The sequence below is a fragment of the Pteropus medius genome, unplaced genomic scaffold, assembly GCF_902729225.1.
Source record: "Pteropus medius unplaced genomic scaffold, Ma_sr-lr_union100, whole genome shotgun sequence".
NCBI classification, from domain to species: domain Eukaryota; kingdom Metazoa; phylum Chordata; class Mammalia; order Chiroptera; family Pteropodidae; genus Pteropus; species Pteropus medius.
In genome coordinates this window covers 290,705-317,894 of record NW_024340695.1, presented here as the reverse complement: position 1 = coordinate 317,894, position 27,190 = coordinate 290,705, and the positions used below count along the sequence as shown (strand labels likewise).

The window sequence follows — 27,190 nt, the reverse complement described above, 5'->3', positions numbered from 1 at the left end:
GTCCAACCAAAGAGATAAATGCTCCCAGGTGCTCCTCCATTTCTTTCCGGGTGGAAACAAACTCCAAACACAAAAGGCTAAAACAGGTGTGATTATTTTTAATGCAGTACGTTGCCCCACAAGACTTAAATATTGAATAAAACCCGAGCGATTCATCGAAGATCTGCAGAGCTCCGACCTAACGGGTAATATACTCGCATTTATTAGGAACTGTTTACAGTGTAGTTCCCGGAGACCGTTAGAGACGCGAATTAAGTAAATTAGCTTTACAAAACGTTTATACAGTTTCGTGTTATTGTTGGGGAGGAAGTCAGTAATCGAAAGCACTGTCTAAAGAGACAATCACAGAAAGTAATTCTCAGGGGATTTTAGAATTATATTATGATATCGACTTTTTTCTCTAGAGTTCCCCGCGTTATAACGAATCGGCGTTGAAGGATCTCAGGGCTATTTGACATTGCCGCTCCCACGTGTTCTCTTCCATCCAGCGGCTTTGGCACCCGCCGTGACCCCGACTCTCCGCCCCCGAACTCGACTGGCAGCGCAGCCCCCCAAGCCTGTGCTGTTCTCGGAAGCGAGAGCCTGTGCCTAAGTATGATGTCTTTTCTCTGCCCTCAGAATCCCGGGTTCCCGGGCGGGGGGGCGGCAGGCCACGCTCCGGAAAGGTAGCGGGTCTCTGAATGAGGCCGCCGCATATACGTGGGGCTATGGGGGGCTGCGGAGGGCAGTGCGTCATCTATCCCCAGAGCGGTTTTGGGACCTAGCGACCGTGTCACTGCGCAAGGGTCGTAATTTGAGGCACCCCCAAACTGGGTTTGCAAAGTAAGGGTCTTGTTCTGGGACAGTGAGTTAGACAAGGCATCCACGCTTTGACCTTGAGCTAACAGGCAGGAGACCCTCGGTTAACTGAAAAATCCTTTGTAGACACAATGTCAGGGCCAGTACCCCTTATCTGATATGCTCATTTTTGAAGACGCACTACTTAGACGTTTCCCTTTACGCATTACTACAGGCTTTAAAAAAAAGAAAAGAAAGCAAAAAATGTAATCTGATATAAAAGCTAAATAAATTTTATTTTTACATCCCATCTGTCAGCTTTCAGAGAAGAAATCCTAGAATTAAAAGGGAACTTAAGGTCTCAGCTTTGGATAACCTTTTAATTATTCCTTGCAAATTATTTCTTATTTCAGTTACATTTCCCTTTTTCATTACTGGGCTTTTAGGTACCTGCTTGTTCAAAATTTGTTTTAGAATATAGGTGAATTAAAAGATACAATGACAACGTCACAGGTGTAAGAGACCCTGGAGATGATTTAACGCTCTTTTTAGGTGTAACTTAAAGGTGAAAGAAAAAGTAACCTTTCTCCTCTTAGGTCTCTTAAGATGTGAGCATAGGCACTCATTACAACGAACAAATGACTTGATTTGGGTCTTACAACCCTTTTAATATATATCAGAACTGGGGTCCAAACCCAAGTACTCTTGCCCCCCTCTAGTACAGTACTCACATGATCATCCTTTAGGTCTTGAAGCCAGCCTTTAAACACAAAGGCAGTATGCAGTGATCTTTCAAAAGTATTTCTGTTCTGATTAATGATTGCCAGTTCATCAGACATAACTTCCTAAATCTGCTACAAATAATCTAAAGTTAAAGGGATATGTGGTAGAATCCTATTAAATTATATCAACCAAACAAGTTCAGATCAGTTTAAACATCTGACCTATCAAAAGACACTGATAGCCCTGAAACAAAAAAATTCATGGCTCATGAGATTGTTTTCTTTTTTGTTATTGTTTTAATTGTTAACATTTTTACTTATTTGCTGTCTCCCACTCTCTATACATATATACACTTTTTTTTTTTTTTTGCTGAACCATTTGCAAGTAAGTTGCAGACCTCAAACCCTAATTCTTCAGCATGTATCTCAAGAACAATCTATTACATAGCAGGATAAGATTATCACATCTAAAATGATAACACATTCGGATCTCTCCAATTACCCCAAAAATGTCTTTTTAATTCAAAAATGTTTCTTTTTTGATTCAGGATCCAAAGTTCACACATTGTGTTTAGTTGTCATGACTCTTTAGTCTCCTAACTAGAACAGCTAGCTCTCTGTCCCTTTTGATTTCTAAAAGACCAGTCTAATCTTACAACTTGTTCCATATTGTGGATTTTCTTAATTATTTCCTCATGATCAGAGTCAGATCACACATTTTTGGCAAAAACACATAGGTAATGCTATGCTGTCTGTGTCTATTGTGTTTATAATGCTAGGTATAATCACTTGGTTAAGATGATGACTGCTAAATCTTTCCAATATAAAAAGATAGTTTTCCTTTTGTGATAAGTAACATATGGAGCTGCTTTGAGATCATGGATATATTGTTTTCCCAACAACCTACCATTCAGTGGTTTTATGATCCATTCAGGTCCTTGCCTCAATCACAAGATTACCAATTACCAGTACCAGTCATGCAGGTACTAGGCTACTGATAGAGGCCACGTACATCAGAAGAATCATTTATTGTAAACTAAATTTGAACAGAATTATAAATTTGGCTCCAGACGTGGTACAAATCTATATATGATTCTTTAAAAAATAGAGGACATCTCCCCCATCACATCCTGGTTAGGATGTTTATTTTTAATATTCAGAAATTTCTGGGAATTGTCCTTGTGATATTCACCTGAACATACTTACTACCTGGAAAGATAAAGAGATTATGTATTTTTAATATATATAATAGCATAGCATGCTAAGGATTTGTAACCTCAGAATAGATTGAGGGAACTAATTTCACTTATTGAAAAGGAAGAGGCTTTTTTCTTTTTTCTTTTTCCTTATTGAGATATAATTGACACACGACATTGTTTCAGGTGTACAACATATTTGTATATATTGCAAAATGATCACCGCAGTACATCTAAGGAAGAGCCTTTTTAAAAAATGATTTAGCCAACAGAAGTTTAGATTTCATCGACTAGACTATTACAGCTTATAGGGGCCTCCACCACACAGTCATTTGTAATCCCCTCATTTTTCAGGTAAGAAATCAGGCCTCACTGGGGACAATCAAGCAAAGGTTGGACAACTGCTTTTCCAGAACAGAAAAGAAACTCATGCATCAGAAAAGGTATGAGCTTGATGACTGATACGATCTCCCTTTACTCTTAAGTTCTCTGGTTTTATGATATATTTTCTTTGGCACAAAAATAACGGCATTGCTATAATCATTCCCAAAATCTAAGCCAGGGATTTTGGAATTCTTATCCGTTCCATTCTATCTCCAGGTTTCAGGGATGTAATCAGAAGGTAACCTCTGGTTCAATGTTTGCCTCTACGATAACAAACCTTTGATGTAATATCTGGAAAACTAAGACCAAATAAAAGGGCAGCCGTATTGCTGCTACCTGTTCTCACCATCAGGTGGTTTGCTTGGCTGTTGGCGTTTGTCAGTCAGCATAATTTATGACTAAATAACTACAAGGTAGAATGCTGAAAGACTTAGAAGACACCAACTAGCAAATAAATTTGCAAATCATTTATTTAAGTAATCATCTTCAATATTTTCTAGGAACAGTTGCCTACAATTATGTATACCATAAACTTGATACAGGCATACCTCAGAGATATTGCAGGTTCAGTTCCAGACCACTGCAATAGAGTCAGTCTTTTTGCTGGTAGAGAGTCTTGCCTTCAATTTGTAAAACAACTCAACGTCTGTGAAGCACAATAAAGCAAACCATAATGAAATGAGGTATGCCAAAAAAAAAAAAAATGAGGTATGCCCGTATTGATGACTACAGAGAAGAGCTTTAAAATTTAGGAAGACTTAAGAAAATTGCTGTTAAGTTTGGTTATAGGTTTGGGAAGATATATGAACAATAAAATTTATAATTGAATAATTCTAGAGAAAAGGAAACCACAATGTTAACATAGCGGTCTTTGAGTAGTAGAGCTATTTCTCTTATTTTCCAAATTCTCAAGAAATAGATTATATTATTTTTATGATAAACTTTATTTCATTTTTAAGGAGGAGCTATATACTATTAAGGACTGTATATTAAAAAACAATAAAATTAAATAAAAAAATTCATACTAATACTATTGAGGCGCTCATCTGTGTCTTGTCAAATAACAACCATCATTTGTCACTGTGAGTTGTATATTAAGGGGCAAGTGGGATAGATTCAGCACAGTGTTACCAGTCTAAAGCTTACAGAACATTCAAAGATTTCATACTTTCTGCCTCTGACCTCTGTTCAAAAAAGTTATATGAATTTTAACCTGAAATAAAAGGATAGCAATAGGGAAAAAATAGATTTTGGCATTAGAATTAGCAAACATAAAATTCTAAGACATTATAAGTAAGGAAATCAGATCTGTTTTCTTTTTTTGGTGTGAGCTGTAAAAAGTCCAGTTTGCTGCATGCCCTCCTGAAGTACAGCAGGTATACTGTACAGCTCAGTGATTCAAAAGGTTAGGGTTTCATGGCTGCCCTCTTGTGCTTTCAGCTAGAGCCTGTTGGTAAACTAAGTTCCTTAATGCATGTTTTATTGCCCTTGTATTTTTTCTACAAAACAATGGGTTTCATTTAATACGTATTTTCACAAAAGTTATCTAACCAGTTTTGGGATCTTTTCGGGCTGTTTTCTGAATAGGAAGCCAAAAGAACTCTAGTTCTGAACGTTTGCTAACACTTACGGTAATGCATCTTGTTCTTTGGCAGGGATTAGAAAGCTAGACAGCTTCATTGTATTCTTTTTTATTGAGCTTTTTATTTGATATTATTTAGATTTGTATGCAGTTGTAAGAAAAAAATAAAGAGATCCCTAGTGCCATCTACCCACTTTTCCACAATGGTAACATCTTAAAAAACTATAGTACAATATTGCAAGCAGGGTAATGATATTGATACAGTCAGGATACAGAACGTATCTGTTACAAAATTCTCTCATGTTGCCTTTTTAGAGCAACACCCTTTTCCCTTCTACCCCTACTCCTACTTAACCCCTGGCAAGCATTAATATGTTCTCTATTTCTGTAATTTTGTTAATTCAAGAAACACAGTATGTGACCTTTTGGGATGGCTTTGTCACTCAATGTAATTCTTCAGAGATTCATCCAGGCTATTGTGTGTCTTAATACCTCATTCCTTTTTATTGCTGAGTAGTATTCAGGTATGGTGTACCAGTTTGACCATTCACCAATTTAAGAACATCTGCATCGTTTCCAGTTTTTTTACTGTTATGAATAAAGTTTCTATAAACATTCACGTGCAGGTTTTTGTGTGAACATAACTTTTCACTTCTCTGTGATAAATGGCCAGGAATGCAATTGCTAGGTCATATGTTATATATTTAATTTTTTAAGACACTGCTTTACCAGAGTGACTATCTGATTTTACATTACCACTAGGAATGTCAGAGTGATCCAGTTTTCCACATCCTCACTAGCATTTGGTACTGTCACTATATATTTTTTAATTTAGCCATTCTAATAAGTGTGTAACACTCTAGCATTGTGGTTTTGTTTGCCTAACAGGGTAATAATATAGAACATCTTTTTATGTGCCTATTTGCCATCTGTACTTTCTCTTACATAAAATGCCTTCTAATGTCATTTGCCATTTTCTAATTGGATTGTGTTTTTATTGTTGAATTTTGAGACTTTCTAGTTACTAGTTCTTTGTCAGCTATGTAGTCTGCTTTTGATGTCAGATCTAAGAACTCTTTGTCCCAAATGTTCATTTTGAATTAATTTTTGTATATGTTGAAAGACTGAGTTTGAGGTTACATTTTTTGCTTATGGATGTACCATTTGTTAAAAAGCTTATCCTGCCTTCACTTTAATTGCTTTTGCATGTTTATCAAAAATCAGCTGGGCACATTTGTGTGATTTTATTTCTGAGTTCTCTATTTTGTTCTGTTGATCTATGTGTCTGCCGTTCCACTAACACCACATAGTATTGGTCACTGAGCTATATAATATAGTCTTGAAATCAGGTAGATTAATTCCTCCCACTTTATTCTTTTTTCAAATTTGTTTTAGCTATTCTAGTCCCTTTACTTTCCATATAAATTTAAAAATAATCTTGTTTGTATTTTCAAGAAACCTTACTGGAATTTTAATAGGAATTGCATTAAGCCTATCTATCAGCTTTGGAAAAATTGACAATCTTTACTATGTTCAGTCGTCTAATCCATGAATGTTTTCCAATCCATAATCTGTCTCTCCATATATTTAGGTCTTGGACTGCTTTCATCAGCATTTTGTAGTTTACAGCATATAAGTACTATACATGCTTTGTTAAGTTTAGCCCTATATCTTTTTTTTTTTTTTGAGTGATTGTAAATGGTATTGGTTTTTTACAAGGTAGCAAAGCAAATTGCCTTAAACCTGGAGATTTAGATAGACAGGGTCTTTGGGTCCCATAGCTAGCATTAAAATTTTTAATTCTAAATTTTCTGGTTCTTTGTTAGCATTAATGACGTGGTTAGATATTTATAATTATATACATGGTTAAATACTTATGAAATATGAACAGTAATTTCAGATAGACTTGTTTCAGTTCTATTTCGTAAACTTTTCTAGTTTTGATTACCTAACTCTTCAGCTAGCCTAAAAACATTCGTTTACAGATTGACAGACTTTTTAAATTTTTAAAACAGGTGACTAATAGACGTACCAAAAGAATATGGCTGCACAAATGCCAGAGTCTGATCAGATAAAACAGGTAAGGCTTTATAATTAAGGAAAAAGCAGTTTGCAAAAACTTAAAGGCACTTACTGGATGCAACCATGTCAATCAGCAATCTCACAAAATAACTTCATTCCCCAAAATGGGTATTAAATAACAAAGCATATTTATTTTTCAGATAATGTGACAGATAATGCAGGAAAGAATAAATGTTTAATGAGGAAATTTCACTATATTTTATAGATCATATTACATAGATCATATTATACCCATTTAAGTTAGCAAAAGAACCTTTGATTTCTAGTATTACAGGATATTTTGCCTAAATAAAAAACATCAGTAATTAGTTTCAAAACATCAGTAATTAGTTTCAAAACATTTTTATTTTAAAAACCAAATATTAAAGAACTTTCTGATGTGTTTGTAGTTTAAGGAATTTCTTGGAACCTACAATAAACTTACAGAAACTTGTTTTTTGGACTGTGTTAAAGACTTCACAACAAGAGAAGTAAAACCTGAAGAGGTAAGAAAATTCTAAAAATTCTCTTAAGCTCATCATAAACAATATCAATGGGATCCTCCTAAGCATTTCGCTTGCTCCTAGTTATTACAGGAATTTCAGCTACCTTTTATGTTCCATTGCTTGGAGAAACTGAAGCAGCCACAGACATTGAGTTTAACAATGACAAATTTAATATGACAGTCACATTGAACCAAGGCAGACTTTTTAGAAAAGATGCCTAGGGCTTGCTGAGTTATTGTACCATAGTAAATACTACTAATTAGCTTTCAGTCAAGATGTCCTGGCTAGAGGAACCTGACATGGCTTTTCTATCTGATCCTGAGAACTCAGGTTAACTTTGGGAAAAGCAGAGCTTGAATTTTAGTGGCTTATTTTACATAGGTGTTTTCTGAAAATCCAGTCCTTTTGGAAATCATAACTTTCAATACCACCAAACCTTTATATATTGGCTCGAAGTGACATAACTTCTTCCAGTGAAAGATACTGATGAACATTCATGCCAAGAGTTCAACACATAACCAGCAATGAATAAGTACTTATTAAATAAATGACAAAGTTTGATAGCTGCTAAATGTAATACTCTTCTTGGTAAAAAGTAAAAGGTTGAGAATTAATGTTAAGAATGGAGTTTCCCATTAACAAGGAACAAACTTGCTACTGGGTCTACATTTTAACAATCAGAATAAAGGGATGGGAATGTGGGCTTTCAGTTAATATTAAGACATATCTGCAGAAAATCTAGTCCAGATGGCAGGGGCTTACTTGCCATTGTTCTTGGTGCCTGCAAACTCACAGGCATTCAAAATGTTTTAGTTCTTGTATTAAGAATTGAAAGCTATGATCACTTGGAACTCATTAATACCATTTAATTCTCAGATATAGTCAAAGAGAAAAAGTACCTACTGGTTGTTCTTTTAGAATATATGCATTTTTTAAAATTAAGATTTTTGTGTTGCCTCTTTGATCTTTTTTTATTTCTAGACCACCTGTTCAGAACATTGCTTACAGAAATATTTAAAAATGACACAAAGAATATCCATGAGATTTCAGGAATATCATATTCAGCAGAACGAAGCCTTGGCAGCCAAAGCAGGGCTCCTTGGCCAACCACGATAGAGCAGTCCCGATGGATGGACTTTCCATGAAAGATTGCCAACAGCTGTAGCACTGGAAATGAGGATTCATCTGATAGAATCCCCTGAAAAGCAGTATCCACCATGTTAAACCATCTGTCATGACTGTTTGGCAAATGGAAACCACTGGAGAAACAAAATTGCTGTTTACCAGGAATAATCAAAATAGAAGGTCTTATTGTTCAATGAAAATAGTAAGATACAACATTTGTTGAGGCCTTAAGATTCAGCAGCTTAGTCACTTGATTAGAAAAATAAACCATTGTTTCTTCAATTGTGACTGTTAATTTTAAAGCAAAATATGTGTTCAATCATGTATGAGATAGAAAAAAATTTTTATTACTAAAAGTAAAATAAATGGAAGTATCACTGAGCAGTTGTTTATACTATATAGTACCATAGTATTCTGACTGGACTGTGGATACGTTGAAATATTTTCAATCAGGATCATCCTCCAAGCATTCCTGTTCATTCATGTCTGCCTCAAATTGCTGGTAAATACATAAAATAGTTACTTGCTGATCATTTCAATGCACGATCATTTTCTTGCCTCCCTTCTTGTGTCAGGGTGGGCATTACACATTTTCATATATTTCAGGAAACAACCCATCTGAAACTAGCATGAGAATGTTTAAGAGTTGATTGCTATGCTCTAGTGGAGTGTGTTGTTTTGTGTTTTGTTCAAAAGCTGAGAATCAACATGAATGATTCTGAGTCGGACCAATAATACAGTGTATCCTCAGTGGTGACATGTGATCTGTGTAATAAACAGTGAACCAAAGGTAAAGTAATGTCTTATGACTAAATGGATCTGAAAACAAATCCAAGCATTTTCATAAATTCTAGTTGATGCATAAGCATATCAAGCAGTTTGATAAATGTAAATGGAATAATACCTATAAATAAATTAGCTGACGAATGGATTTCATTTGATACCAACCTAAGCTTGTACCTAAGAGAATACTAATTATCCCATAGGTTTAAACTTACCAAAGTGATTTCTATGTTTTGCCATATTAATGGAAAGTAGAAATGTTCTACTTTGGTAGTTTGCTGTTCTTTATGTTACATCTAATTTTTAAGCATTAGGTCTTTTAATTGACAATACTATTTAACTTAAAGGCCTCTGTTGACATTACAATCAATAACTGTGATACCTTTGAACATACAAAGACAAAATATTAGCAATGCTACCCTTTAAATCAAACTTGAAAAATGTATAATACGTTACAAAACATACAATTCATTATAGTCAAAGAACATGAAAGAATTGGCTTGTTTTATCTTAAGGTCAGAAAAGCAAACAAAAATAAAGAGATTTTACTCATTTAACTTTGGGCCATTCACACACACACACTTTGCTATTTCTAAGTAATCAAGCCTAACATGGTTATTTATTCTTTTCATTTTACAAAAATAAATATGTGCTTACCTGGCAAATAAGGGGAATTTTTTGTAACAGCATCTCAAATACCTTGGGAGGGAGAGTGTGTTTAAAAACCTTCAGAAGTTCCTGTGGTTGCCCACACACTAAAAGTGCATTGCTGAGATGTTCAACCCCCATTCTGTGCTCTCCTGAAACAATAAGTTCAGAGCAAAATTTTAAAGTTCTACGAATTACCAAAACACCAAGAATTAAAACTTAAAAAGCATATCAAGCTAAAGACTACATAAACAAGTCTCAAAGTGTAGAAAAGGGAGGGGAAATCTTGAACTGCTGAGTAGATTCACTGTGGTCAGCTGAAATGTGACTATATGACCTAAATTACAGTAAGTGTACCCTCACTGTTTTAAAGTTTTCTTGTTTTGGAAATGTCCATGCTCTGCAATTTGGGTATGTGGGTGGGAGGGTGGGCTGTACTGAGTCTTTTTAAAGGTTGTGTTCTGTTATTGACATGAGGTAGGTTATCTTTACATGTGTGACTGATAAATTATAGATGAAACAGCTGGCTAAATGACATTTTTTAAAAATAGGTTTTATTGTCAGAGTTGAAACAATTTAGTGTGACATGAACTATAGATCCAGGAAAAGAAAATAAGAGATTTATAAACTTTGATTTCTAAAGTTTTAAAATGAGTTTTAGGATGATTGGCTGTAAAGTAATTAAGGATGAAAATCTGTGAAGAGTGGAAATTAATCAGAATTTCTGTTTAATTTAGAACATGGAATCATTTAGTCTCACTCTCGCTTTAGGAAACAAGCAAAGATCAGTAAAATTAAGGTTTCAGAGCTAATGTCAGAATTAGTCACAGAAACTAATCTGAACCTTGAGACTACATTGTGCTGCCTCTTTTCGAGTGTTACATAATAACAAGTTTTAATATAACTAGGTAGGAAATAAAATATATTTCTCTACATTTAAATATAATATTAGATTCTTAAGAACAAATGAATTTTCCATTTGTTGGTTGAAATACATGGCCCTATGAAGACAGGGGCATGGTGGACCAAAGAAATGCTTTCCAAAGATTTGTATTAAACTGAAAAACAATGAGAAAGACATGACCTAACTTAGATACATAGATGAAGTAAGCCTTGTCAATATGATGTAGGTTTTAAGACAAAGGTTTATGTCTATAGACACCTAATTTTATGTTTTCAACATAAGAAATTTTCATTGCTGAGTTCCTGTTTAAATGCCTAACTTTTCTTAGGCATTTAAAGAAGCTATTTCTTAGATGAAATACTTACTAAAAGCTTTATTTTAATAAAATTACAGATATGTAGAAATGGTATATTAAGTCAAAAAACTTTGTATTGAACCTTTTAAAGAAAAAAAATATAATAATGCCTGCTCTTAAGTTGATGGAGTAATGTGATACAAAACCAGTAATCAACAGAGTCAATTAAATCATCCAATAAATTCAATCAAATCAGCTAATTAGAAATTTCAATCAAAATTATTGGCTCTATGGTCCCATATCAGCATAATTACAATTGAGATGATTACAGAACTATACTACCTGAGAGCAAAGTAATGAAAATTGGTGTCAGCAGCAGAAGGGAGTGGAGAAAATTGAAAAAGATTGCAGAAAACCAGGTGAAAAATTATTGCATTAGAATACTGGTTCTCAATGTAGGATTTGTATTGTAACAACCTAGGGAGGTTTAAAAAATACTGATGCTTCTTGGGTCCCACCCCCAGAGATTCTGATTTAATTCGTTTGGAGTTTGGTGGAGATTTAAAGACTAAGCAACCAAGATTGAGAACTGCATTATAAATAAAATACAGTAGAAGTACATAATCCTTAAAGAGCTAATTAATCAGTTTAAAGATTCACAGAAATAATGTTAACATGTTTGAGAGGGAAAAGCTTAAAGCCACAAATTTGCAATTTTTTAAATCATCTCAATATCTGTAACATTTATCTCAAGTCTAAACTAATACATGATAGCTCTTAAACAGTGAATAAAAATACAGTGTAATAAAGTTTTTTCTTTTAATATTCAGAAATTTCCATATTTATACTATTGTAATTCAATAAATGTTAAAGCTGAAAAGATTCTGTTTTAATTGTCCCTATCTCTAGGGACTACCCATATCTAGGGATTAATCCAGATTTTATGAGGCCCTAGTTTATATAATTTGGGGGTTCCTGTTTAAGAAAAAGAATATAAAATTATGAATACGAAATTGGTAGGACCCCTCCCAGTGCCTTCAAAGAGGCCTGTGCAAATGAAGGTCCTTAAAGGTTATACTTGTGTAACCTTGTGTATACTTGTGTAAAGGTTATTACCTTGTGTAAAATCACTCCTGTTTATATCATTTAAGTTCTAACTTCATTTTGTCATTAATATTTAACAGATTTTACTCCACTTATAAAAATACCTAAAAGACTAGTAAAGAATAAAATGCTAAAATTTCAAATTATGATTAATGTGCAATGATTTTGAATGCTGCAATATTAATTTCTCAAAAACTTTATCATAGTATTCAGCCACTGAATAAAGTAAAAAATTTGGGTATTGCTATGATCTGGACTTGCTCTTTGTTTTTATAAATCCTGGAGGATGCTACCCTCTTAAATGCAGGTTGAAAAGCAAAATCTTTTGTAAAAGGACAATAAAAAGAAAAACAGGTACAGATACTGTGATATGCAAGGGAATTTGCAATGCTTGAAAAAAGATACATAAATGGGTGTAATGCTCATTTATCCAGTAACATCATTTATCCCTTACATAAAAAGCCTCAAAAAAATTTTTTTACTTTACAAGGTTTAACATCAAAATAAAAACATGATTATTACATACATACTTATATAATACCGATATTATCTACCATCATTTTACCTGACAATATTGTGAAGTTTTCTCAAATCTATCTGGAATTAGATGGGGAAAAATTATAATTCAAAATACAGGTCAGGACCCTTAAATGCAAAATAGCTCCTACAGGCATCACTATATTAGAACAAGAATGGTTATTCGAAATAATTTTATCAAAAAGTATTTTATTAAGAATAAGAAGGCAGGAAATTTTTTTTTTTACATTTCGATTCATGCAAATAGTCATTTGTAAAATTCATTTACTTAGAATTTTACCTGACAGTAAGGGCGGTGTTCTTGTATCTGGCTTTGCTTCTCCATCTGCCCACTTTCAAGACTGAAACATAAACTGGAACACTATAACCACTGGAGCTGGGCAGTGTGATGGAGTGAAAATGCTAGGACAGTTTCTCTTTAAACTGAAGCAAGTGGGTTAACACACCTAGCTAGTAAAATCATTTGACATACAAGTAACAATCAATGAATATTCTTAAACATAAATTATCACTAACAACTGCTTACAGAAGAATGTTTATATTCTTACCTCTAGATAACCAAAGTTCTCCCATTTGTACCTCTTGCAGAAAAAGTTCTTGCAATTTTTCATTTTTTGCTGGATCCCACAACTAAAAGATTCACAAAATATTTAACAATAAGTAATGAATGTAAGGGATTTGGTTACTGATCAAAATTATTTAATTTTTACTTTAAAAAGCACATTTTGAACCTAGTCTCGAAATCCAAAGCATGACTAATTCAGTTGTTCTTTATAATATTTAAACCCATTTCTTAAAATGGAGTTCAGTTTCAGGCAATAAAAAATACATGGCATAGTCAAGTTAGGTTATAGTGCTTGTAATAACTCATCTGTATTTTACTCAGCTAAGTCCACAAAGCAGAAGTCCTACTGTAGTTAACTATAACAAAGGTAGCTTTTTATGTTGCAAAACTATTTTCTTGCCTGGGATATTAACATCGTTTGTTGATTTGGGCAAAGGGTATGGTGGGGGTTGGCAGGGCAGTAGGTGTTGTTCAGAAGGCTGCTATCGTTTGCTGCAGCCTGCTTCATGAAGGTGAAAGGTCACAGGATGCCAGCATCACTGGTACCATGGACAGGGCTAGTCTTTAAAGGTAGAGTGGGCAACCTCTAGCCCAAAATATTAACTATGAACTCCACTGCCAGTCACTTCAGCTTTAGTCTGTTATATCTGGGGGGTGGGGTAGTGGGGAGGAGGTGCATTGAGTTTGTTTTCCCATTTTTAAAATGGAATGAATCTGGGAATGGGATCATATTCTAAGCTTTTATTGGCAAACGTCCTAATGTTTGCTAACAACCACAAGTTTCGTTTGACAGATATTTAGTGAGCACTAGTGAGAGCAGTTCACTCCAGGAAAAGCTAAAAAGAGAAGGAGACCAAGTCCTCTGTGCCCATCCCCAAGGAACCCAGAGTCCAACTAAGGGAAAGAACAAGAATGCATAAGATTAATAACACATTAACGATGAAGCCTAATGTCCTCTATACAGAGACATTAAATCTATTTGGGGAATCAGAAGAAGTGTCTCAGAAAAAAGATAGCATTTGAGATGTGAAGAAGCTCAGTGAAAGTCTGACGAAGCAATGCAAAATTGCAGGCAAAAAAAATGAAGTGATCTTTATTCAGCTGGATTATGAGAGGGTGAATGTAGCAACAATTATAATTACCAATTACTGAAGGCCAGCTATGGGCTAGGAACTTTACATATATCATTTCCAACCCTTAGAAAAATAAGGTTGTCAATACAGAATGCACCCATGGAAGGCTGTGGTACCAAGCTAAGAGGGTTGGTCTTTCACCCGCAGAGTAGGGAGCTACTACAAAGAGTTCCACATTCAGAGCTGCAGTTTAGAAGGTATTTACTCTGACGGTATAAGAGAGGCAGGGAGACAAGCTAAGAAATTATTATAATAGCCTAGGTAAAAGGTATTACCTATTCAAGTCTGAAGTAGTGTGGAAGCAGTGGAAATAAAAAGAAAATAAGATATGAGGTAGAGCATAGAAAAACAAGAATTGGGGACTGACTGTGGAGGATGGAGTCAATATTTAAGTAAAAGGGTCACAGTATCAAGGTCACAGTATCATGAGAAAATCGGAGGAGGTGCAGTGGCAATGGATGAGATGATAGATTTATTTATTTATGAACATGCTAAGATGAGATGCCAATAAAGCATCTAGGAAATAGGCTAGTAGATGAAATTCGGGACCCTGGGTCTAGAGCAGTACACTTGAGATCACTTGTAGAAAAGGGACAGACTTTCAGGGGGATGAGGGAACAGTGCCGAATCTGAGTGCAGTGTTTCACAAAGAATCAGTTGAAGGAGTCATTAGAACTGCAGTTTCTTGGGCTCCACCCAGACCTACTGAATCAATCTCTAAGAGCAGGGCCGAGGAATCTGCATTATTAACAAGCTCCTCAGGTGATTCTGAGAAATTCGAAAGCCTGAGAATCCTGCCCGATAGCCCCTCGTCTCCCCCTGACCTTTCAAATCAGAACTTCTGGCACCTACTCTATATTTTAACTAGAGTTTTCATGAGGATTAGATAAAAGAACATTTGAAAAATCCTACTCCTGCCTCTTCCTCATTTGAAATAATTCAGATCTTCATTATTTCCCAGCTGGACTGCCACTGACTGATTTTCCTGTCTTCTTCAACTTCCTTCCTCCACCCTATCCTCCAAAAAAAAAAAAAAAAAAAAATGCATTCGTTCTCTGAAATAAAGTCACCATCATTATCTACCACAATAGAAAAATATCCAAACTTTCCAGTTTGGCATTCAAAGCTCTCCACAATAAGATATCAAACTACCGCTTAGCTATCTCTCTACCACAACACTCTTTAAATATTAGAATAGCATGGTCTGTGCCTCTGTACAAACTGTTTTCCTCTGCCTACTAGGCACTAAAGAGACAATGGAGAGTAAAAAACAAAAACAAAAACAAAAACAAATGCCTTCAGAGAGTTTACTCTAAAAAATAGTAGCATTAATCAAATAATCGCATATACTATATAACTACAAGCACAGATAAGAGCAATGGAGGAGGGGGAAGTGGAGCTGAACCAGGCTCTGCCCCTGTCAGGTACCAGTCCTTGGCCTGTTAAGAACCGGGCCACACAGCAGGAAGTGAGTGGCAGACTAGCGAATGAAGCTTCATCTCTATTTGCAGCCACTCCCCACAGCTAGCATCACTGCCTCAGCTCCACCTCAGATCATCAGGTATTAGATTCTCATGGGAGCACCAGTCCCTGGCACCAAAATGGTTGGGGACCGCTGCTCTAAGTGACTCCATCTTGAAACCCCAGAAATCTCTTTGACTCCTGCCTCTCCATGACATTTTAATCCATCAGCATGAACTATCTATTCTTCTTCGACAATTTATCGCACATTTCTCATCACCAGTTATCAGTGACAGCACTGCAGTTCGGGACTTTTATGACCTCTCACCTGTACAGCTGCAATAGCCTGTCCTTTCCTCCAGTCTACCCAGCACACAGCGAGCTGCCTGATCAGTCTAACCTAAAACATTTTTTTTCTTTCCTTCTTTTTAAAAAATGTCTGCTGAGAAATGATCAGTAATTCCCCCATTGAATCTGAATTCCTTATCATGGACTCAAAGGCTTACCTAATGCAACCTCTACTTTGCTCTCTGATCTTAACTCCCCACATGATTCCTTTGTCAAAGTGATCTACCGAATGGGCCTGGCAGATCCCCCACTTTGCACATTTACGTACAGTGCAGTTCCCTCTGTCCTGAATGTTGTCTTCCCTGAAACCATGACCCACATTTAACACATCCTTCTAGGCTTAGTTCGGTGCCACCTCTCCTCCAAAGTCTTCTGTGAAGCACTCCATGTTTCAAAAACAGCCACTGCAATATTTCCAGTCCCACCTGCACTTCCAGGACCTTGCCTCCCCTATCGAGAGGTGGAGTCTATTTCCTCTCCTCTTGAAACTGAGCAGGCCACAACACTGCAGAAGTGGCCAGCGTGAGCACACATGCACACATGTGCACACACACAAACACAAATACATACTTGCCCCTTTGGACCCAACCACATGCCACATGGAGAGGGCATGAGTAGGTGTTCTAGCCAACAGTCCCAGCTAAGTGGACAGCCATCATCAACTGCCCCACATGTAAGGGAGTGAGCCCTTCAGATGACCCAGCTCCTAGCTCTGGAGTCAACCTGACTGAAGTTGAGTGCATCAGAAAGAGCTAATCCCACCCAGCCCTGCTCAAATTGCAAATTCAAAAGCAAAAGAGATACTGTTTTAAGCCACTATGCTTAAAGCAGCAATAGGTAAGTAGAACAACCTCCATGATAATGCTGACCTGAAATGATCTGCCTCCTCTAAGCTCTTGTTACATGGGGGTTATTCTTCCCTTATTGCTAACCTCTGCCACAGCTAGGATGATCTTCACACATAGGAGGCTTTCGAGTAGGTGTTGGCCGACCAACTGAATAAATGAACTTTAAGACTTAATTCTTCCAGAAAATTCATAGAAGAACCAAAGAACTCTCCGTAGCACTTTTAGAGCCAATGTGAGTTAAGTTGGGCCCATCATCAAGATAGATGACTGTGGATGATATCTTTAAAAATGATTAATCAAATTTCTCTTTGGAGTAAAAGAGGATATGTTTTGTTTCTGAACTAGAAGAAAGGCCCTAAAGGACAGAAGTGGGCGGTGTAGGAGCACTGCCATGGGCCATCGTGGCTGGGCCTGGGTGTTTAAGTGTTTGGCGCAGCTCTGGTAGGGGAAAGACTTCTTTGCCTCCTTTCAATTAAAAGAAGCGCCTGTTCTACAGTATTTATTGTATGGCTGCCTTTTCATAACCCCAGATGGTTTTCCTTTCTTCCCTTTTGTAAGCGACATTAAAAACTATACCTGGACAGAATGAACATAAGCGGGGCAAGGGCAGGTGCTCAGACGCGCCTGCTCAGGAGCGGGCCAGGAGCCCCGAGCCCGATTGCAATGGGCGGGGAGGTTACTCACTATAACGCCACCTTGGCGTCGCTAAAGCACTTCACCTGGGCGCACGGTCTCTCAGCCTTTTGCTGCTGAGCTCTCCTTTCTGCAAACACAGAGTAGCACGTGCTGGTTAGGAGCCATCCCGACGCCAGCCTCGCCCAGTGGGCCCGCTCCGCCCGCCCGGCCTGGTGGGGCCCCGCCTCTGCCGCCTCGGACTCACTGTCCCGCAGGCGGCGCTTGAACGCGGGGTCGGCTCGCCGCTTGCGGTCGAAGTAAACACAGTAGCCCAGGAAGGCGACGGCGCCACAGGCCGCTAGGGCCGCCAGGAGGCCGAAGAGGGAGCGGACGCAGGGCATCCGGCCGCGGGCGTCGCAGGAGCCGGGCGTTGGGCGCGGGCCTCCGAGCGCGGGCGGCCGGGCGGGCCGGCAGGGGGCGTCGGCGCGGCGCCCATCCCGACCGCGGGCCTTCCTGTGCGTGGATGCCCCGCACCGCTGCCCGCGGACAGAGGAGGAAACCACGCGTCCCAGAGGGCGTGTGTGAGAGGTCTCACCGCCACCGAGCGGCGGAGCTCTGTTGGAACTCAGGTCTGTCGCACTCCAAATTCTGAACTTCACTTACCCAAACACACCCCTGTCCCTATGCCTGCGACAGCCATTCAGGCAAATCACGGTATGTCTGGAATCTGGTTAGCTGGGTAAGTGGATCCTCCTTAGGCATCTGTTCCCTCTCTTGCAATTTTAAGTTTTTAGTCATCTCCTAGTTCACAGCACTGCCCACTGAACACCCGAACACTAGCCCGTACTCCCCAACCTGGTCTGCGTTGTCACCTCAAAGGAACTAGCAGTCCAAAGTCCCCAACCATCTTAGCTCAATAGCGGGAGGTAGGAGGAATTTTGAAATAATAACATGTAGCCTGAAAACAAAACAAAACAACACATTAATTTGCTGATTTGGGCCTGACAGCCAAAGGTCTCAGAGCAAAACCAACTCTGAGAAACCCATGATACTAGCCTAGGTGCTTTTCTTCCTAATTTGCCTTATTCAGCAGACACAGCAGAAAGAATAAAGGTGAGACTTTACCCCAAATACCAGAGCTTTGATTTTTATACTAAACTGAAGAGAAGGATAAGCTAGGTAAGGACCTAAAGCAGTAATTTATCTTTTTCGTTAGGTTATTCAACTGCTCTTTAGGATTTACTGATCTTACTAGGGTGTGAACAGCAAGGTGTCCATCACGGCTGTGACTATCATTGAGGCTGAGAAGCAGCCCATGCCCTCACAATTTAAGCGGGTGTAAGTTAAATATAATTGTTTTATTGGGTACTATATGTTTCTTCCTATGACAACCCAGTCTTCTAGTTGGGAACTTGCGCCATTGTCAAAACCTGATTGTAAACACAAACAGAAGAGAGGACAGCATCAGAATCCAGTGTTACTGGGATCTGGGAGTGGATTTTTGGTTCAGAATCTTGGCATTGGATTTAGCTTGGCTCCAAATGATCTATCTTTGTCTAGGCTGACTGTTCTTGTGTTCTAATAAAACCACTCCACTTCCCTTTTGCCCCCTCCCACCCTTCATTTCCATTGACCTCATAGTAGATCCCTGTGGTACATAGAGAGGGATAAGGCCAGGCAAACTGTAGAGCTAGGTGGGTGTTCCAGGGACAAAATAAACAGTGACACGTAAGATTGGAGACTTATTACAGCAATTAGAAAGAAACTGATTACTCAAGTTGAAATTGCCACAGAGACCCTGTGGGAAAGTAATTGAAAATTTTTCAAACAAGTTTCTATGGCAAGTAAATTTTCTCAAATATAGACACCACTCTTGCAAATTGGGTGATCAAAATTCCTATAAACCTTTGGTCATTTTCCAAACTCAGGTAGCATTGACAATTGTCCTAAAAGCATAGGTCCATGCTGGATGATAGCTCTCTCCTTCTTTTAAACAGCTTTATTGAAGTGTAATTGATATACAATAAATTACATATTTTATTTATTTATTTATTTATTTATTTATTTATTTATTTATTTGCCTACAGCGCCCGGTCTTCCTAGCTGTAAATTACATATTTTAAAAATATTATAATTTGATACATTTTGACATATGTGTACATCCATGAAACCATCATCAAAATCAAATTAGTAATCATATCCATCATCTCCCAAAGTTTCCTCAGGTCTCTTTTTAATTCGTTCTTCCATCCTTTCTTCCCCACCGTCCCCACCATCCCCTGCTGTCACTATAGTTTATATTTTCAAGATTTTATAAATGGAATCATACAGTATATGCTCTCTTATTATCTAGCTTCTTTCACTCAACATAATTATTTTGAGATTCATCCATGTTGTTTTATCAGTACTTCATTTTTATTGGTAAGTATTCCATTTTATGGCTATATTACATGAGTTTAACCATTCATCTGTTGATGGACACTGGAATTGCTTCCAGTTTGGGGCTGTTACAAATAAAGCTGCATAAACATTTGTATATAAGTCTTTATATGGACCCATCTTTCCTGTTAATACCTAAAGGTGAAACAGCTGTATCACATGGTAAGAGCATGTTTATTTTTTTTAAGAAACTGTCAAACATTTTTCCAAAATGGTTATACCATTTTACATTCTCACCAACAGTATATGAGAGTTCCAGTTCCTCTACATCATTTCCAACATTTGGTCTGGTCAACCTTTTAAATTTTAACATTTTAGTAGGCATGCTGTAGATTCTCATTGTGGTTTTATCTTGCATTTCCCTAATGCCTAATAATATTAGGCATCATGTAACATCTTTTAAAAAATGGTTTTTTTGAGAAGTTTTGTTTTTTTAACTTTGCACAGCAAAATTGAGTGGAAAGTAGAGAAGGTCCCCACAGATCCCCTGATTCCACACACGTACAACCTCCCTACTACTAAAATCTTAGAACAGCGTATTATAATTGATGAGCCTACATTCGCACATCATTATCACCCAAAGTCTATAGTTTACATTAAGGTTCACTCATGATGTTGTACAAATATATAATGGTTTTGACAAATGTATAACAACATGTATCTATCATTATAATATTATGCAGAATAGTTTTGCTGCCCTAAAAATTCAGTGCTACTTCTTTCCATCCCTACCTTTCCCAAACCCTGATCTTTTTATTGTCTCCACAATTTTGCCTTTTCCAGAATGTCATATACTTGGAATCATATAGTATGTAGTCTTTTCAGACTGGTTTCTTTCACTTAGTGATATGCATATAAAGTTTCATCCTGTCTTTTCATGACTTGATAGCTTATTTCTTAGTGCTGAATAATGTCCCATTATCTAGATGTACCACAGATTACTCATTCACCCACTGAAGGGACATTTTGGTTGCTTTCAAGTTTTGGCAGTTATGAATAAAGATGCTATAAAGATCTGTGTGCAGGTTTTTGGGTGGGCATAAGTTTTCAACTCATTTCAATAAATAAACTAAGGATAGTGTTCAATGGATCACATGTAAGAGTATGCTTAGTTTTGTAAGAAACTTAAGACAGCCAAATTGTCTTCTAAAGTGGCTGTACCATTTTTGCACTCATACCAAAAATGAATGAGAATTCCTGTTGTCCCAAGTTATCATCAGCATTTGATATTGTCAGTGTTTTGAATTCTAATAGGTATGTAGTGGTGCCTCATTGTTTTAATTTGCATTTCCTTGATGACATGATGTGGAACATCTTTTCATATGCTAACTTGTATATCTTGATGAAGTGTCTGTTAAGGTCTTTAGCCCATTTTTAAATTGGGTGGTTTTCTTATTGTTGAATTTTAAGGTTTTTATTTTTTGGTATATTTTGGATAACAGTCTGGTATGGTCTGAATATTTGTTTTCTCTCCCTCTCCCCACCCCCTCAAATTCTTATGTTGAAATCTTAACCCCTAATAATGGTATTAGGAGGGGTTTTTGGGGAGATGATTTGTCATAAGGGTGGAGTCCTCGTGATTCAGATTAGTGTTCTTATAAAAGAAGCTCCATAGAGCTTCCTAGCCCCTTCCGCGCCAGAATGCCCTCACCCGACCATGCTGGCACTTTGATCTTGGACTTCCTAGCTTCCAGAAGTGTTTGTTTATAAGCCGCCCAGTTTATGGTACTTTTGTTCCAGTAGCCTGAACAGACAGAAACAGGGTCTTTTATTAGATATGTCTCATAAATATTTTCTCCAGTTGATGGCTAATCTTCTCATTCTCTTGATGAATACTGTATATATGTGCTTATTTGCCATCTATATTCTTTGGTGAAGTGTATGTTCAAATCTTTAGTCTATTTTTTTAATTGCATTATTATTTGTTGTTGTTGTTGTTGTTGTTTACTGTGGAGTTTTGAATGAAGGGTTCTGGCCAAAGAATTCAATCTTCAGTAAGAATGCAACCATTGCCTCTAGGGAGTAGAAGCTTTAAGATAGCACTGATGTAATGGAACAAACACTAGACTTGGAGATTAGAAGAAATGGGCTGGAGTCCTAATACTGTCATATACTATTCCCTTGACCATTTGGAACCTGTTTTCTAGTGTCTCAAAACAAAATAGCAATGCTTCTTTCATGAGGTTGAGATGGTATGAATGGACTTTGATTCACTGATAGGTTACTCGGTTCTACCAGTTATCTTCATTTTATTGTGAGACAACTCATTGGGTGTTTTTTTTCCCCAATTATGAAATACGTCAAAAATAGTATTGAGAATAATGTGATCAATGCCCAGTTTACCAAATCCTAGCATTGCCATATTTGCCTTACATTATTCTGGAGGAGGGAACAGATGCCCCTGTACGCCTTCCTCAACCCCATTCCTCTCCTCCAGGAATGAATTTGATGCCAGTCCAGAATTTGGCGTTCCTCATCCACGCTCATGTTTTTATACTTATGGATACATAAACGAAACCAATGTATTATATTGTTTTGCATTTTCAACTTTTATAGAAATGTACTTATCACTTGGCAACTTGCTCTTTTCACTTGTTCATCTGCGTTGATATAGATTTAGCTCTAGTCCATTTTTAACTGCTCTGTAGCACTGCAGTTATTAAGCCACAAATTGTTTATTTATTCTTCTACTGATGGGCATATAAAATTTTTTTTTGGTCAATATAAAACCATGCTGCAAGTAATAGTCTAATAAAAGACTTCTTGAACATATACGGATTTCCTCTGGGGTATATGGAACTGTTGGGTCAAAGGGGGTGTTCACATTCATCTTTACTAGGTATCGTCAAATCCAAAATAGATGTATTAATTTACACTTGCACTAGCAGTACATGAGTAAATGAGATGTATTAATTTACACTTGCACTAGCATTGTATTAGTAAATGAGTTCCCATTTCTTTACATATTTTCCAACATCTGAGGTTGCTACATTAAAAATCTGTGTGACATCATTAAGAAAATACAAATTAAAAGCACCTTTGAAATACCACTATGCACCTATTAGAATGGCTAAAGAAAAAATAACCAATTGACAATATCTAGTGCTGACAAGGATGTAGTACAATTGGAATTACTGTGTATTAATGGTGGGGGTGCAAAATGGTACAGTCATACAATCCAGCAACCTTTCTCCTAGGTGTTTACCCGAGAGAAATGAAAACATATCCACGCAAAAACCTTTATGTGAATATTTATAGTGGCTTTATTCATAATTATTAAATGTCTAATAAAGAAGTTTTGAATTTAATACAGTCAGATTAATTTAGGTTTTTATTTGAAAGCAGGTTTGGATAGGGTCAAAGAGAATTCAAGAGCAGTTAGCATTTAGTGGGAAAAGTGCCCATCAAAGGAACACCACCAGTTAAATCTGAGTGGATTCACAACGATTTTGTCAAAGCTTAGCTATTATAAGACCAGTCTTGGAGATCATGACTACATCAAGGAAGTGGTTAATTCTACAAATCACTTATGGGACTGCCCAGGCACATTCGTACTTGGAAACCAAGAGAAACATCGGCAGTTTGTCATCCTTCATCAGAGAGCAAGAAAAAGGTCCTCTGGAGGATAATAAATATGCCAGAAAAGAATATAACAGAAAAGAAACTGGTTGTAGGGTTTACAGACAAAATATAGGATGCCCAGTTAAATTTGAATTTCAGATAAATACATTTTACATGGGACATACTTATACTAAAAAAATTGTTGGTTATCTAAAATTCAAATTTAACTGGGTCTTATATTTTTATTTGCTAAATCTGGCAAGCCTAAACTGGTGACACTCTTGAATCAGACTGTCTTGTTAAATGTAACTTATCCTTGAGAAGAAATCAAATTACATGTACAGAATAATAATTTATTATATTTATGTGGAAGTTCCTTAAGCTTTTCACAATAGTACTTTTCAAAATGAATTTTGCATGATACACATTACAAAATGAATATAGCTTCTTAAGTTAACCACAAATTCCCAAAAAGGTTTTTTGCGTCACTCAACAAGAAAAGCATCATTTGATTTTGTAATAACCTGTAAAGGACTGAAAAACATTTGTACTCTGAAAACACTAAACACGTATTCGTTAAAAATTCTCCACTAGCGCAAACTCCATAAGAGTCTGTCAGCCCTCACTAATGATGAATGCCATCGCATATTCTTCCTGTAATGAGATAAAAATCTGTGTGTAACCACATGAAAGTAATAGAAGCAGGAAGAAGAAACAGGGAGAGAAGGAAAAATAACTCAGTTTAAGAATAGTTTAAGTTGGGGATTAAACTGTTAAACATGTCTACTTTACATTTTTCAAATGATATTTTAACATTATCCCTTTTTGAAAAGAACCCTGAAGACACCTTTTAAATGTCTGGCTTTGTACATAAGAATCACCTGCAAAAAACAGAAATAGCAATTCAAAAGCAATTTTTCTCAACTTAAGTAAACGTAGTTTCTGACCATCTTTACTGTGTATTAGATGCTAGACCAGGCACTTTGTGGGATACAACTGTGACTAAGGAGTACATAAGGAACTAAACATCTAATAGGGTAGAAAGAAACATGCGTAAGTAAACATAATACAAGGTGAGTTGTCAAGGAAAATAACACAGATTGAAAATGCTTCCAGAGCATATAACAGGATGATATTCTGGTGGCGGTGAGAAGTCAGCAAAAGCTTCATGGAAAAGTAGCTGCTGAGATAGCTCTGGACAAGGAAGGATGAAAGTCATCAAGGGGACAGGAGTAAAAAGCAGAGGTGGGCAGCTGCAAGGTTTGGGCAACACCTGAATAGCTCTGCTTGACCTGGCTCCTGCCTCATGTCTATTCTTGTCCTGACTTATTCCACCAATTTCTCTTCCCGCATATGCTTAGAGCACTTTACTCTCCATGATCTCTCTTCTCCCATTTGCCTAGCCCATTCATGATCATGACTGGGCTCAGTTTTTACTGTTGCTTTCTCAGACCACCTTTGCCTTTAAAACATGTTGTGTCTGTATTGTTATCTCATGGCACACCAAAACTTCATATGCTTCACGCCTGCAGTTTAGAATTACATGGGTTAACTGTTTAACATCTAACTCATTAGATTATATATTCCATGAATATAGGGACTTTTTTCTGTCTTGTTCACTGTTGGGGCTCCTGGGCCTTAGCACAGTGCCTGGCTCAAAGAAGATAATAAATGGTTAATGAATGAATTCTGGTAATAGTTTTTATATATGGTTGAATATAGACTCAACTGCTTTCACAATGTTTATAGCTGTGTTAAGTTACAGGGCTTATAAGAAAGGTATATAAGCAAATTATCTAATTCACATAGATTTCCATAAATTAAAGCAATTTCATAGAAGCTGTGTATGTACTAAGTACAGACATCTCCCTTAGTGAAAGACTAGAAAGCTAGACATTTAACACAAACAACAAATAATAAAAGTACACAATGGAATACTAAAATAGAAATCTCCATAATCTTCAAATAACTGGATTTTAACAGATAGCACCTTCCATTTTAGATATTAAAGAGTGTCTTTATACTTTTACTTTTTTAGTCATATGCAAGACCTATCTATTCAAAGTTTAGCTAAATTCAAAATATGCCTACTATGTGAATTTAATACCTAACTTTCATAATCTTTTCCAGGCCATGAATAAAGGATTTTAACAGTGTCCATATACTCATTCAATGAATATGTAATCTTGCTCTCTGTAGTAAGGTCCCAATACTTCATTACCAGATTTATATCAATTAAAAGGGACAATATTCCAGCTGACAAAACTAGTTATCTCAGATTTATTGAATTGGTACTGAAGGAAATCATTAAAATAGCTAATATATGAATGTAAGTCTGCTTCTTCCAACTGCATTTGAATGACACTTTTCATTTTTATAATGATCAGAAATATTTTATTGTAAAGACCGAAGAATATATTGAATATGCTTTGTTTCGTGAAGTCTGATTTTCCAACTGTAAGTTACTGGCACTTAGGAAAAAAACAATCACTTAAAAGAAAACTAAATATATAAAGCCTATGTTTAAAACATGGCCTTTATTAATACTGCCCACTGAGCTCCATTTTTTACTTTACATTGAAATACTTCTGCTTTGCAAAGAAAAGACAGAAAAGTGCATTTTACAAGAGTACTTTTTTGTTTTTAATTCTCTGTGAAAATGGAAGGAATCTGAATCACAAGTTCACAATGTTGTAAAATGAAATTAAGAAACAATGATTTCAGAAATGCTATGCCATCACTAGTGTTTGGCTCTGACTTTGTTCTTATAAATCAGATCCTGATATACAGTCTAGAGCATCTAGGTTATTACTCTACAGCATATTATAAACACAGAAAAAGAGGTTTAAAAAAAACCCCTTTCAATGTACAAACATGAATTTAAAAACTGATTTTAAAAAATCACTTTTTTACATAATGTATATGGCAAAACTGCTTTAAATACATGATTTTGGAAGACCTATTTACAAAATGTATCAGTCTGTGGAACAATTCACAGACATAGCATACATAGTTGCTTTACTTAGTTGTTGCATCTCAACTTTGGGAGATATAAATTTATTCGGCAGTATAGCAAACATAAAAACTGTGACAAAGTATCTTAAGGGCAACCAAAAATTTGATCCTCAAAACAGTTTAAATACTAGGACTGCCAAAGTTTTTAAAGGAGGACATACTTTAATGATCCAGATGCCCATTTATAGTTCTGTTCTATACTGTTTGAAGGACTGAGACAGACTCCCTTCAATACAGGCAAAGCTGCTGGATGCAACCTCCTGTAAAAGGGACAGCTGAGCTGAGAGCTATTGTCATCCAAAGAGTGAATTAACCTAGAATTTTCTTTTTTTCAATTTTATTAATATTTTAAAAAATACATAAAAATACAACATCCAATGTCTGAATAAATATATTTAACAAGTTGCAAGATAATACCTTATTTTACACAAAATTTTCAGCTTTAGAAATCTTGTTAAATAACTTCATTGTTGTTATATATTTCATTTTTGTCTTTTTGTAACAAAATAAAAACTCTGAAATTACATAGAAAAAAGACAAAATACTTTTGTCAAGGGATAAGATAGTCCACTGAAAACTTA

At 36.4% G+C, this 27,190-nt stretch overlaps 2 protein-coding genes across 4 annotated transcripts; one reads left to right on the top strand and one right to left on the bottom strand.

The window, feature by feature from the left end:
- Positions 1-39: 39 nt before the first annotated feature.
- On the top strand, positions 40-9,148 carry TIMM9 (translocase of inner mitochondrial membrane 9). Its single transcript, XM_039864014.1, has 6 exons — positions 40-185; positions 405-592; positions 3,050-3,138; positions 6,677-6,741; positions 7,133-7,228; positions 8,210-9,148. Exons 4-6 carry the CDS (start codon positions 6,703-6,705, stop codon positions 8,342-8,344), a joined length of 270 nt encoding a protein of 89 aa, XP_039719948.1. The 5' UTR covers positions 40-185; positions 405-592; positions 3,050-3,138; positions 6,677-6,702; the 3' UTR covers positions 8,345-9,148.
- On the bottom strand, positions 7,376-18,278 carry TOMM20L (translocase of outer mitochondrial membrane 20 like). Of its 3 annotated transcripts, XM_039864028.1 has the most exons (5): positions 17,860-18,009; positions 17,699-17,742; positions 13,173-13,254; positions 9,794-9,936; positions 7,376-8,852 (listed from the first exon to the last, which is right to left on the bottom strand). In XM_039864028.1, the coding sequence occupies exons 1-5, from the start codon at positions 17,993-17,995 to the stop codon at positions 8,799-8,801; spliced, it is 459 nt and encodes a 152-aa protein (XP_039719962.1). In that variant the 5' UTR covers positions 17,996-18,009; the 3' UTR covers positions 7,376-8,798. The 3 variants fall into 3 exon arrangements, 1 of the variants encoding a protein (XP_039719962.1); XR_005653035.1 differs by lacking the exon at positions 17,860-18,009 and adding an exon at positions 18,190-18,278 and having other exon boundaries at positions 7,376-9,936; positions 17,664-17,742; XR_005653034.1 differs by lacking the exon at positions 17,860-18,009 and having other exon boundaries at positions 7,376-9,936; positions 17,664-17,797.
- Positions 18,279-27,190: the final 8,912 nt, after the last annotated feature.

What these genes read in the sequence shown, in the direction of transcription:
- TIMM9 (XM_039864014.1), top strand. Translation starts at nt 6,703, where the DNA reads ATGGCTGCACAAATGCCAGAGTCTGATCAGATAAAACAG. An exon ending in AGTCTGATCAGATAAAACAG is followed by an intron (nt 6,742 to 7,132) that starts GTAAGGCTTTAT and finishes ATGTGTTTGTAG; the next exon opens with TTTAAGGAATTTCTTGGAAC. An exon ending in GAGAAGTAAAACCTGAAGAG is followed by an intron (nt 7,229 to 8,209) that starts GTAAGAAAATTC and finishes TTTTATTTCTAG; the next exon opens with ACCACCTGTTCAGAACATTG.
- TOMM20L (XM_039864028.1), bottom strand. Translation starts at nt 17,995, where the DNA reads ATGCCCTGCGTCCGCTCCCTCTTCGGCCTCCTGGCGGCCCTAGCGGCC. An exon ending in CAAGCGCCGCCTGCGGGACA is followed by an intron (nt 17,743 to 17,859) that starts GTGAGTCCGAGG and finishes CTGTGTTTGCAG; the next exon opens with AAAGGAGAGCTCAGCAGCAA. An exon ending in AAATTCCCCTTATTTGCCAG is followed by an intron (nt 8,853 to 9,793) that starts GTAAGCACATAT and finishes TGTATTTACCAG; the next exon opens with CAATTTGAGGCAGACATGAA.